At 53.7% G+C, this 11,774-nt stretch overlaps 4 protein-coding genes across 4 annotated transcripts; 1 reads left to right on the top strand and 3 right to left on the bottom strand.

The window, feature by feature from the left end:
- Positions 1-622: 622 nt before the first annotated feature.
- On the bottom strand, positions 623-5,197 carry AYO20_05903 (hypothetical protein; the record flags this gene model as incomplete). Its single annotated transcript, XM_022644194.1, has 2 exons — positions 623-984; positions 1,093-5,197. The coding sequence occupies 2 exons, from the start codon at positions 5,195-5,197 to the stop codon at positions 623-625; spliced, it is 4,467 nt and encodes a 1,488-aa protein (XP_022499720.1).
- Positions 5,198-5,657: 460 nt separating this feature from the next.
- On the top strand, positions 5,658-6,219 carry AYO20_05904 (ribosomal protein L24; the record flags this gene model as incomplete). Its single annotated transcript, XM_022644195.1, has 3 exons — positions 5,658-5,676; positions 5,750-5,862; positions 5,950-6,219. 3 exons carry the CDS (start codon positions 5,658-5,660, stop codon positions 6,217-6,219), a joined length of 402 nt encoding a protein of 133 aa, XP_022499721.1.
- Positions 6,220-7,827: 1,608 nt separating this feature from the next.
- Positions 7,828-9,120, bottom strand: AYO20_05905 (hypothetical protein; the record flags this gene model as incomplete). The annotated part of the gene is made up of 3 exons (XM_022644196.1): positions 7,828-8,513; positions 8,609-8,844; positions 8,939-9,120. 3 exons carry the CDS (start codon positions 9,118-9,120, stop codon positions 7,828-7,830), a joined length of 1,104 nt encoding a protein of 367 aa, XP_022499722.1.
- Positions 9,121-10,811: 1,691 nt separating this feature from the next.
- Positions 10,812-11,688, bottom strand: AYO20_05906 (hypothetical protein; the record flags this gene model as incomplete). Its single annotated transcript, XM_022644197.1, has 3 exons — positions 10,812-11,199; positions 11,278-11,574; positions 11,639-11,688. The coding sequence occupies 3 exons, from the start codon at positions 11,686-11,688 to the stop codon at positions 10,812-10,814; spliced, it is 735 nt and encodes a 244-aa protein (XP_022499723.1).
- Positions 11,689-11,774: the final 86 nt, after the last annotated feature.

Below are 11,774 nucleotides of genomic sequence, written 5' to 3' on the forward strand. Positions count from 1 at the left end.
CCCCCCCTCCCGGCCGGGCCCCCGGGGTCCATATCTGTCTATATGATGAGGGCTCTTCTGGCTGGCTCTATCTCCTCACCTGCTGGAAATCTAGTTACCCGAGTTAAAAGACAAGATTTGGGATAGGACAAGGCTACTGCTCGGAAACGCTCAGCCGGCACAAGAGGGTATCGAAGAGAGACAAGAAAGCTTGAGCAATGTTTTGCAGTCCAGTATACTCTGATGAAGCTCTATGGCACCTTTGCTCTCTGATGCTTTGCGGCATGTCAATGCACCAGCGTCGATGTCTGTCATGAGATACCTCGCTAACTCTCGTCTCTCCCCGATTCGATCCAGGTCGAAGAAGTTGAAATTTGATCGGCAAGCTGGTCTAGGTGGCTCACAGCTCACAGAAAGCTTATTCTCAGATCAGCAATAACTCAAAGATTGACGCGCCAACTTGTTCTTCCGAGAACCTCATTCGGTAGTGCCCATTTGTCGCCGTAGATTTGTCAGAAGCGGCTTCAACACTGAAGTTGTTGTAGATGATCACCGAATTCCTAACCCGGCTCAGATTGCGAGGAGTTGACCAGGGCAATCAAACGTGTATGAATAGCTCTCTGATCTTTTGCGCGAGTTGTCCTCAATAATCCGCATCAACCACCCTCTGAATTCCTGGGTTTTGTATCAGGGTGGACCTCCTCGCCTCATTCACCAGGATACACCCGCCGCGGTCGAGCCCTGGTCCAATCTTGGCCTTTTTTGCCGCCATGGCTTTCAACGTTTCCTCTGCGACAGCCCTCGGGCTGCTCTTCTCGGTGCGGTGTGTCTTCATGAAACTTCTTTGAGCCTGCTTCTCTGCATCACCGTGTGCGGCCTTCAGCAGCGTCATCGTGTCGGGTTCCAGGTGGTCTTGCACAGACTTGACTGAAACGTCAGGTGTGGTTATTCGTCCCTGTTCGTCTGACAGGAAGCGGGCTTTGTCACGGAGGAGGGTCTGAGGATCTGTGTGAGAAAGAGTTCTAGCGGGGGAAGTCGAAGAAGGTTGTGTGGGAGGATTAAAGAGAAATCTCGAGACATCAAAGGGTTTTGATGCTGTTCTGTTTTGCTTACCAATAGTCTTAGTTGTTGGGCCATCACCTAGCGTAGACGCGACTTTCTTCATGTGCTCCTCAATGTGCGCAAGCCAGTCTTTCCGAGTGTCAAATATCTCAGAGGGATGCAGAGAGCCGTCTCCGTCATCTACGAGGTACTCGCACCTCTTCCACCAGCAGATATAGCCACCTTCTTCTCGAAGTTGATCGGGGGTCGGTCGGTGGACTTTTGCGACATGTTTTCGGAGTGTCTCGAGGTTGTGAAGCTGTGACTTACAATGCCGCCAACGGCATTTGAAAACAGGAAGGCTTGGCGAAGCAGGTGAAGAGATGGAGACCTCGATTGAAGAGACATCCTGCACCGCGGCCCTCTTCATCGCTCCAATGCTGCTATGGAGGGTTTTAGCTCCAGGAGGGCGTCCAGGAGGGCGTCCAGGAGGGCGTCCAGGTCTCTTCACACTGGGAAATAGCGGCCCACTGCTCATTGTTTTTGATTCCCCCGAGACAGCCACTTGACTAGATGTCGATCGAGTCGACCGCCTTCGCTCTGAAACAGGAGAGGTTTTCAAGGGAATAAGGCTTCGTTTTCGCTTCAGAGGAGTGATTGGCGTCGGAGTAGACTTCGGTCGCTCGTCCGCATCTGCAGCCTCAGATCGTGGGGAAGCGTGAGAACCCTGTGATCTGACGCTGACTTGTGGGACTGCGACATGCGGCTGAGGCTGCTGAGGTCTTGACTGGATTTTTGCGACAGGAGGGACGACTTTGTCTTTGGCTTTGTCGGTCGCGGTCACGGGCGCGGTAGTGGGCGAGGGCGCAGGTGCGGACACGGGCGGGGTCATTTTGCGCTTTGCCGCATCTGGTAATACGTGTCTCGGCGCAGTACCCGCCTCAGACGGTGGAGGAACATGAGCCCTTGGACGTCGAATTCCTGCTTCCCCCAGACGAAATCGAGGAGGCTCGGTCGGGACATCGGCGTAAGGAACTTGAGGTACGGGGGGCCCTCCCGGATCGATCGCGTTCCAGTCAAAGGTGCTGAGATCAGAATCCATTTCCACGTATTTCCCAAGCAGACCTGCCATGTGCGCATTGAGTGGACGCTCAGTCGGATGCCTTCCGGCAGCGATCAAAATATCTCTAGCTATGGTTTTCGCATCGTAGTAGGTTTTTCGCAAGGCTTCCTTCCTGTCGATAGGCTTGGCAAGTAGTCTGATCGACCGGTGTGAGTGCTGCGCAGGTGGCGGCACAACCGATGGTGGAGCGAGTTGAGGTGAGGGATGAGTAGCAGGCGGATTGTGACCAAGTTGGTGTTGAGGGAGGCTGGGATTGAACCGCAGAGGCTCTGGGTAGCCAGGAGCCCGGAAGGGGACTGCAAGCGAAGACGCATTTGTAGTTGATGGTTGATTCTGATACTGCTGAAATAGATCTTTCGGTTCCAGGGGAGGGCTCTCAATCCGGGCTTGTTTCCTGGACATTACGTAGTCTTCATTGTCGCTCAATGCTGTTAGGTCGACCACCTCGGAGAAATCACGTTTTCGCGCCATTGCTTCCTTCGAGCCAGGTGCGGGCTCGGGACGAGCTTGATGGAGGGGTTTAGCGGGTCTTGCACGTTGCATTTGAGGGTACCGTGGTTGAGGGTGCGGGCCGGGAAAGGTAGGAGGCTTTGGTTTCGGGAAACCTTTGCTGAAGTTCGGAGAAGGAGCAGGGGTAGAAGCATTCACTAGCAGTGGCTGTGGATACACAGTAGCTGGTAGATGCGGAGCGACAGAAATTTCGGGAGCTGGTACCTGTCCTGGTACCGGTCCTGGAATCGGTATGGCAGGAGGTGCAACAACCGGAGTCTTCGAAGGCGGGCCTCTCAACTGTGGTACTTCGTTAAGGAGTTGTCGCGCAAACTGACCCCTATGGAACTTGAGGCCCTTGTTCTCGAGCATCAGGCACAAATCGATATAGCTGGGGTTCTGCTCAAGCATGCCGTGAACGTCTTCAGGGCTGATTTCGACCTTCTCATTCTCTGGGCTGGCCTTCAGGAATTTGACAGCAACGGCTGCAAGAGCATTCCGCTTACTCTCTGGCCACATAGTCTCACCATTCGGCTTACGAGGAGGGAGACCTTGTGTCAGTGGTGCTGTCTTCTCGATCGCCGGGACTCGGGGGGTTGAAGTGGGAGTTGAAGTTTGTTGCGCAGTAGGGGGAAAGGCTCCATTTTGGAGCGCGTTTGTCGCTGCCTGGCCCGTTTTCGGTTTTGTGGAGGTTCCTCCTATAGCATCTGTCTCCGACGAATGCTTGCCATTGTCTGTACTTCTGATCCGTCGTTCTGCAGGGAAACGACCCAAGTCAGGCAATCCTTCGGGATTGTTTTCAGAGACGACTCTATATCCGTTAAGCCTGGGTCCTTGCGAGAAACCAGAAAGAGCGTCCGACTTTGGTCTGGCAGTCTCCGTAGTGGGGATCATTGTAGATCGTTGGACAGGGGCCTTTTGAAATGTAAGTGGAGCAGAAGCGACTGCATTCGTTAAGAGTTGCTGGCGATCTTGGCCGTTTGGAGGAGCCGGATTAGTACTCGTCTGGAGAGAGGGCAAAGGCGACGGGATTGCTACCGACGGGACCGTTGATGTCTTTCGCATGTCGTCCCACAGCTTTTGGAAAAGGTTGGGATCTCTGTTCCGAAACTCTTGCATCTTTTCCATCATGGCCCGAAGTCCAGTCGCCATGTCTGCCTCGTCGTTCCTAGGACTCGAGTGCTTGTCGTGCTGAGGCTCATTCTCAGAGAGAGGCTTCTGTGAAGAAGGAGGAGCTATTTCGGTCTGCTTAGTCTTTTTCTCCGCTGCACCAGTCGCAGGAGCAGTTGCAGCTGCAGTAAGAGCCACTTGCTCTTGATTTTGCGCTGCGGCTAAAGCTTCTTCAGCTTTCTTTTTCGCGATAGCCTCTTCTTCGGCTTTCTTTCTCGCGGCAGCTTCTTGTTCTGTCTTTCGCTTGGCTTCGGCTTCTGCTAGAGCAGCGGCTTGCTGGCGCCTCCTTTCGTGCTCCTTGTGAAAGGGGTTGAACACCTGGGTAGGGTCGATGTAACTCGGCATTGACTGCGGTTCAAGTGTCGCTGTGTTTTGAATTCGGGCAGGCTCCTCAACTGAGTGCGTAACGAGGTTTGAGATGCTACTCACTGACTGAGCTTGAGGTTGGGCGTGCCGTTGCGCTGCCTCCAAGCTGGGGCGCCGTCTATACTGACCAGTGTTGGCAATCTGCCTGGTTTTTTCCTGAGTATTGGGTGCTGCTGAGTTAGTAGCCCTATAATTCGTCTGAGGTGTGGTGGAGGGCGGATGTCCGTGTCCTTGCGCCGTGATGATTTGAGGTTGATAGAACGGTGAGGCCGATCTCTGTGAAGCCGACTGTTGTACCGAAGCAGACGCTTCCGTTACTGGCGAAGCTGACGCATGTCCCCTCATTGCGGCGGATGCCTGTTGAAATCGGGCGCTGACATTCCCAGTCAAAGCCGTTGCTGAGGCTGACAACGAGTTCGGTTGATTTTGAGAGGAAAGACCAGTCCGGTATCCGTAGTTGGAGCGTGGATTGCTATCGTGTCGTGATGTGTCGTGCGTAGTGGTCGGGGACCGCACACGATTCACGGCAGTTGAAGGTTGAACTGAAGTTGAGGCTGTGGTTGAGTGCTTCTGGTGATGTCCATGTCGCTGCAAAACTGCATCATCCAATCCCGACGCGTACGCCAGATTGTTCAAACCTGAATTGCTCTGTCCTGCAATATTTGAGGATGGGGAGATGAAATAACTGCGTCCACCATCGCCTCCACCGCCTGGTGCGGTATGAATTGCATAGTTGGCGTGCTGGGTGCGATCATCGCGAGAGGGGATTTGTGTCCTCCCAGTATCCCACCCATCGCCATTGTATGTTGTCCGTTGACCCGCGCCACCTGGGTAGTCCTGCTGCGGTTGACCTGTCCACCCGTAGGCAGAGGAGCCATAGTGTTGTTGTTGGACATCCTCCGAATAGGACGCTTGCGTGGCATAGCGATTGTTCGCAGATGTATGTCTTCCAGGGTTATAGGAGTTGTTCATGTTCTCTTCTTGCGATTCGTAGGGGACTCCGTAGACTGTGAGCAAAGGATAAGACATCACAGAGCCTCCACTGCTAGTCGTTCACAGCGACTTGCTGCCCACCTCCCGCTCTAAAATGTTGCCCCTTGCCGAAATGCATCTCCCAGCCGTGTCGGCACGTCGGCGCGAGAATCGCGGACGAGAGGGGTCGAATTTATGTTGTATTAGAAAGAGCGTGTTCTCAGGGTAAGCGCCCTCGATCCCGATGCGATGCAGAAAGGTAAGGCAGAGCAACGACTCGTGTGCGGAAAGTGTGAGGCTGCAGGTGGACTCGGATATGAGACCCTCCTCCGTAGCGCGGAAGCGCAGTCTGTCAAATCTGCGTAGCCACACCCCATGGTCCACCGAAGTGAATTTCTTGGCACCCGACAAGTTTCGCACCACTGCAAAATCCCCCAAAAATTCGCAACGGCATATTGAGACTTCAGATCTCGCCTGTTGTTCGACATTCCTTTTCCACGCCAACCATCGCCCAACCATGACGAAGACGAACCATGGTATGAACGCCCTCTCCCTCTTGTGGTATCTCTCCCAAGATAAAAACCGAAATTAATATTGGGCTCACTGCAGGTCTTGCCTCGTCGAGGCGCAAGTCTCGCAAACTTCACTTCGGCGCCCCTTCCAGCGTGCGACGAACGATTATGAGCGCTCCCCTGAGCAAAGAACTAAGAGAAAAGCACAATGTACGAACTGAATCCATGGTCTCGCACACAACATGATCTGTGTGCTCTTTGGCCGACGTCCACCCATGATTCTAATGAAATACACAGGTCCGCAGCATCCCGATCCGCAAGGACGACGAAGTCACGATCGTGCGTGGCTCCAACAAGGGCCGTGAGGGCAAAGTCACCTCGGTCTACCGACTCAAATACCTCATCCACATCGAACGCGTGTCCCGAGAGAAGTCAAACGGCCAATCCGTCCCGATCGGCGTACATCCCAGCAAGGTTGTTGTGACGAAGCTCAAGCTCGACAAGGACCGGGAAAAGATCTTGGAAAGGATCGGCAAGGGCAGAGAGGCCGTGAAGTCCAAGGAGTAGAGGAGAAAAGAACTGGAGCGTTGCGTAGGGCATGGGGAACTTGCAAAACTTGGCTCTTGTCCCCAATGTACACGGGGTTTGAGGCTGGGGAAAAAACAATTCAATCGGACTCGGAGCATTCCTCGACGGTTTCCATGAGGATCGTTATCAACGACAATGAGTTGATAGAGACAAAGGCGTCACACATTACCCGCAGACCGGACGTCTCATTCGTGGCTTGAATGGAAAAAGAAACAATGACAAAAACGAGAATCATGTGCAAAGGAAAGAGTGTGCGGGCAGTCATACCCGTTGCGACCTGTTCGTCTCCATGCCTCCCTCGCACTTCCAGGGAAGAAGTCAACCCGCCTCAACGAGCTTCACGAAACGCATGTTCTCCCGCTCCTTCCTTCCCTTTCCCCTTCCCTTCCCTTTCCCCTTCCCTTCCCTTTCCCCTTCCCTTCCCTTTCCCCCCCCTCCCACATCTGCGGCCCGGGTGGTTGCCCCGAAAGAAATCTTCTGCAACATTCTATTTGTCTGTTGTTGTTGTTGTTATTCTTGCCAGTATTATCTCCTTGTCTACCGATCTTCCCGTGGTTACCCAAGGTATACGGCTGGCGCAAATTGAACCCCCTTTTCCCCCATTATTATTCACAAAAAGTGGATGTGGGGGAAACGCTCGCCGGCAGACTGTCTACAAGGACACGATTCCAATGAGTTGCAGGATTTGATGGCGAGGGACAAATTCATTGCTCTTTTGTGTTTGTTTTTGAGATCGTGCCCTGTTCTGTTCTCCCCGACTTACCTCTTTCCTCTCATGCTGTCGAACTATCTCCCTTGTGATCCACCCGTGAGGTTCGTGCTCGCCTTGTGGTGTCCCCTTCGTGCAGGAGCTATGTCCAGTCTACATGTACTGGCCGTGCCCCAAAAAAGACAGAGAAGAGAAAGATGCCGAAACTGTTCGTGCTTGAGCCGCGAGTAGGATACCCAGTCAAGAGCATACTACTTAGAGATACCCAGTACCTAGGTGATTAGGAGAGGGTATCTCACCGTATCGGTGACCGGTGACCGGTGGCCACTCGACACTCGACGCTGGATTCTGGATGGATGGATGGTATGTAGGTCGGCGCTGCGAATACGAGTATCTGGATGCCGAGACTCCGCACCACCATACAGTAGGAACCCTTCGCATATTACCTCATGCTTCTTGGCACCAGTTCGTACAAAATCTTCAAGGTATTGTGGGCCTCAACCACACAAATCGCAATTATTACCTTCCCATGCTACCTATCCATATATACTACGAAGCGTTTAGCGAGGTTACAAGTGTCACACACGTGCACACAGCCTGTAAACACAAAGTACTATGAATGTTTCAATTACCTGAATTCTTTTGGTGTTGTGTAAATCCCTACCTACCTAGATACTGTAAGTTCTTTATACCCCCAGTCACAAACACCATGCGAGAGTCTTTCATCTTTTCAGGACAAATACCGGATACACCGACAGAGGCTACAATAACAATGAACTGAGTTCGTCGTGGGGCATCACCTCCGGTCTAGATAACTCCAGAGACATCTACGGACCTGCTTCCCCGTGTGCGAAGATGTTTGCGTTGTGTTGTGTTCCTCAAAACTGCTTCTCAATGATACCATTTGCAGCGTTCATCGTCCCACGCTCCGTCGTCGGTGGCGGCACATCCATCCCGGTGACCTTGGAAAGATACCTGTGGAGGCCCTCCTCGCCGTCCTCGTGCTCGGCGTGGCCCTGCTGGATCTTCTGTAGACTGTCGCGCATGAGGAACTCGTAATATCCCGTGGCGAAGATGGTGGCGGGGATGTTGACCAGGATGGAGATCCACGAGTAGCCGTTGTCGAAGCTAAAGGCCTCGCCGCCGAAGAAGATGGCCGCGACGATGCGCGTCCCCAGGTCCCTGGCCAGGTTGGTCGAGATGCTGTTCCCCGCGAAGCCCCAGACCATGGTCGCGTAGACTAGGCCGATGGTGAAGGGCGCGGACGACGGGCTGACGAACGGGTTGGCCGGGTCGAGACACGCCCAGATCAGGATGCCGATGTAGCTGTCGACAAAGAATTCCTGGAAGAACAGGTACCCCTGGTTGTGCTGGTCCGGGTTGGGGAACGTGCAGAATATGCTGGCCACTCCGCCATTGTAGACCGCAGTTCCGTGCTCTTTGAGATCGATGGCTTTGGCTGCTTGGATCTGCGGCCAGTAGCACGCCATGAGGAACAGACCGGCTATGAACGCGCCAAAGATCTGGGAGAAGATGTAGTGGGGGACTTTCTTCCATGGGAAGCCTAATGGTTGGACAGTTGTTAGCTCCCTGAAAGTATACTCTCCTCCAAAATTCACCTTGGGGGTCGCAACCAGGGAGAAAGACAGCTCGACTTACCTTGCCAAATAGCGAAACAAATGGTGATAGCCGGGTTGAAGTGCCCACCGCTAGTGGGTGCACAGGTAATGATGGCAAACGCGATGCCCAAGGCGAACGCACAACCGATCTGGAAAAGAGTCCCAAAGACCGGGATTCCCACGGCCGCCCCGACGCCATTGGTGGTGGCAAGGGTGAATGAGGCCACGGAGGCGATACCAGGGAACACGTAGAAGAACACGCCGGTGCTAGTATTACTGTTAGCCCCAGCACATATAACTCGGAAATGGGTAGATCGGCCAGTCAAAGATATCGGAGGGAACGATCGAGCACTAGGTTGGGACTACTCACGCTTCCGCCATCATTTCTCGCAGAATCCGCGGTCGTTTGTGCTCAAAATTGAGCTTCCGCTGGGACACGGCCTTTGGCGCAACCACATGGCGAGTGATATGGCGCTGGAGCACCTCGGAGACACCGAGTTCGATGTCGTGCGTATGCTGTCGAACCAGCGGGTCCGGATGGTTGCTGGCCATGGCTGCTGTGCGTCTTCGCTTGCGGGCCGACTGTGATTAATATTCAAGAACCTGGGGACGCTGCCTCTGACACAGTCTGGGGGGAGGACGATCTGGGGAATTGAGGGGATGGAAGAGTAATCAGGAAAATTAAAATCTCTCAAAACCTGGGGGACGTGACGGTAGAAGTAGACCGCGACCTGCTTCCACGAGCACACTCAATGCCACGTTCTTGGTTTCCACCTCGTTGATTCATAACCAGCATGCATTCCGAACCTACCGTTTGGAGCGCAATCCGAGCATCAAGAACTGCTCGGGTGAAAACCGAATCCACTTGTGGATTAGAGAGCAGGAGGGTCATTCACTGACGAGGCGTGCAACCGCAACGAGGGGACCCGGTAGTTGCGGTATCAGCAACGCGTGCCGAATGGAACAGGGCACTGGGCCGTCATGATGAAGCAATGCAAGCTCCTCGACCTGTCACGAGAGATTTCCCGCCAGACAAGGGGGCATTGCTTGACCAGAGACAAGCTTCACCTGCACGCCACCATTCCAGATCGGCGAGTCGCCTTCCCTGATGGGGTAGGACATGTTCGGGCAGGGGTAAATGCTGCGAGGCTAGGATGTGATGAGGAAGGTAGCGAGAGGCAGACTCAGGTGGCCGGAGCCCGGGTGGAAGTGAATGTTGGGTATTGTTCGGCAATGGTGTTGAATGATTCGTGGTGCTTAACAGATCCAGCGCTGGTGGCGCACAAAACAGCCTCGGCGGAAGAGATTGATGGGTGCGTCATCGTCGCTGTCAACGTCAGCCTTCAGAATCGAACAAGGCACCGGCGGGGGGATGGGAATGAGCGGAGGCGGAGATAAAGCGAACAGCGAGTATGCGACTGCAACAATGTCACTCGATGTTTCCCCCCCGTGGGTCGCTGGGGTCTCCATGTGGAGGGGAAGATGAGTTGATTGCGTATCATTTGGTCCGGCGTCCCGTTCGACTCCACTCCCTTCATACATGGTGATGCATCGTCGTCTTGAATTGGCCCGAGACACAGTCGTCTGAAAGTTCCAGCAAGGGGACTTCGTACTGCTACATACGGCACCTCTCCGGTCGAGTCCGTCCGGTATAGCCCTTGGACGCTGGCCGAAGTTCCGAGTGCGCTCTGCGTTCTCCTGGATGTCGAGTAGCGGTGGCTGAAAACGACTGTAGGAAATGCTGAGCAAAGCATTGCAAAGGTTTAGCCTAACCGGAGATGATGCCATATACATACACACCCACACACACACAATGAGCTTGGGCGTATCGGTAGTGAGAATACGACACCCCCTCTGTGGAAAAAGAATAGCCAAACTACACAACTAGGGCCAATGATGTTGTCCGTTCTGTCGGCCTAAGGCAGATATAAATAAATTTTTCATTGCCACCTAAGTCACTACAGGGAATCTAGTTGCTACCCCTCCGGTGGACTCGAAACGTACTTGTCCTGTCCCTCGGAACCGACGCGTCTCGGAGGACGAAGAGAGCGAGTCTGTGGAATCTTTTTCAAATTCAAAAAGCAAAAGGTGCTTGGGATGCGGAGAGCGGGCGAAATTCCGTCCGCTCAAGCCAAAGAAAAAAATATTCCCCAGAGAGGGTCCAGAAGGTGGGCTTCATGTCCACCGGAGACCAGATAGCCAGACTCGAAATACCACCCGGCCCGAGTTGTGCACAGTTGCCTTCACCATTTCTCAACGGCAGGCCTTATGTCGATTTCATTGGTGAAGCAAGTCCTGGGTTGGGTATGCAGATACCAATATGAGTCGGCAATGGCCTCTGGCTTGATCTTAGCTTCGGGGTGGTCGAACTTCCACTCCTTCGTCCGCTCGATATCAATCACCCCATCAATGATTGCGTGAACTACATGCACGCCCTTGGGCCCAAACTCTCTTGCCAGAGACTGTGCCAGTGCCCTCATTGCAAATTTGCCAGTGGCAAAGGACGCACACAGAGCGGAGCCTTTCATGGCTGCTGTGGCAGATGTGAAAATGAGGGTAGGTGGGTACTCTGCGTTTGTGTTTTTGAGAAGGAGAGGGAGGATGGCCTGAGAGAAGTGGAACGCTCCTCGCCTGATCAGATGATAAGTCACATTAGCAATCTGTCCCCTTTTTTCCCAAGGTATCAAGTGTCCCCCGTCTTTTACTCACCCGTTGGCTTCCCATCCACTCTCAAACTCTTCGTCCGTCAGCTCCAGGAACGGCTTCCTCACAAATCTGCCTCCAACATTGTAGATTGCGGCTGCGATCGATGCACCTCCTATCTCTTTCTGCAACTGCTCAAAGGCAGCCTTGACACTTTTGCTGTCGGAGGTATCGGTGCTGATACCAATGGCCTTGCCGCCGGCGGCATTGATCTCGTCCACGACAGGCTCAAAGTTTGCCCGGTTTCGAGCGAGGAGGGCGACGGAATAGTGCTGTGCGAAGCGACGAGCGACAGAGGCACCTCTGTCCCAGGTTTAGTATGGGGCCTGAGTGAGCTTCCTGATGGATTTCCGGGGTCGAGACTTACGTGCCAGGGCCAACACCGGCAACCACAGCCCATGCTTTTTGAGATGCCATTGTGGGAGAAGTCAACCTTTGAACTTCGACGCGAAGTCTATTGTGAGCAGATTGTCTCGCAGTTGTTGTCATACACGTCTGGAAGA

The sequence above is a fragment of the Fonsecaea nubica genome, assembly GCF_001646965.1.
Source record: "Fonsecaea nubica strain CBS 269.64 chromosome Unknown Scaff36, whole genome shotgun sequence".
NCBI classification, from domain to species: domain Eukaryota; kingdom Fungi; phylum Ascomycota; class Eurotiomycetes; order Chaetothyriales; family Herpotrichiellaceae; genus Fonsecaea; species Fonsecaea nubica.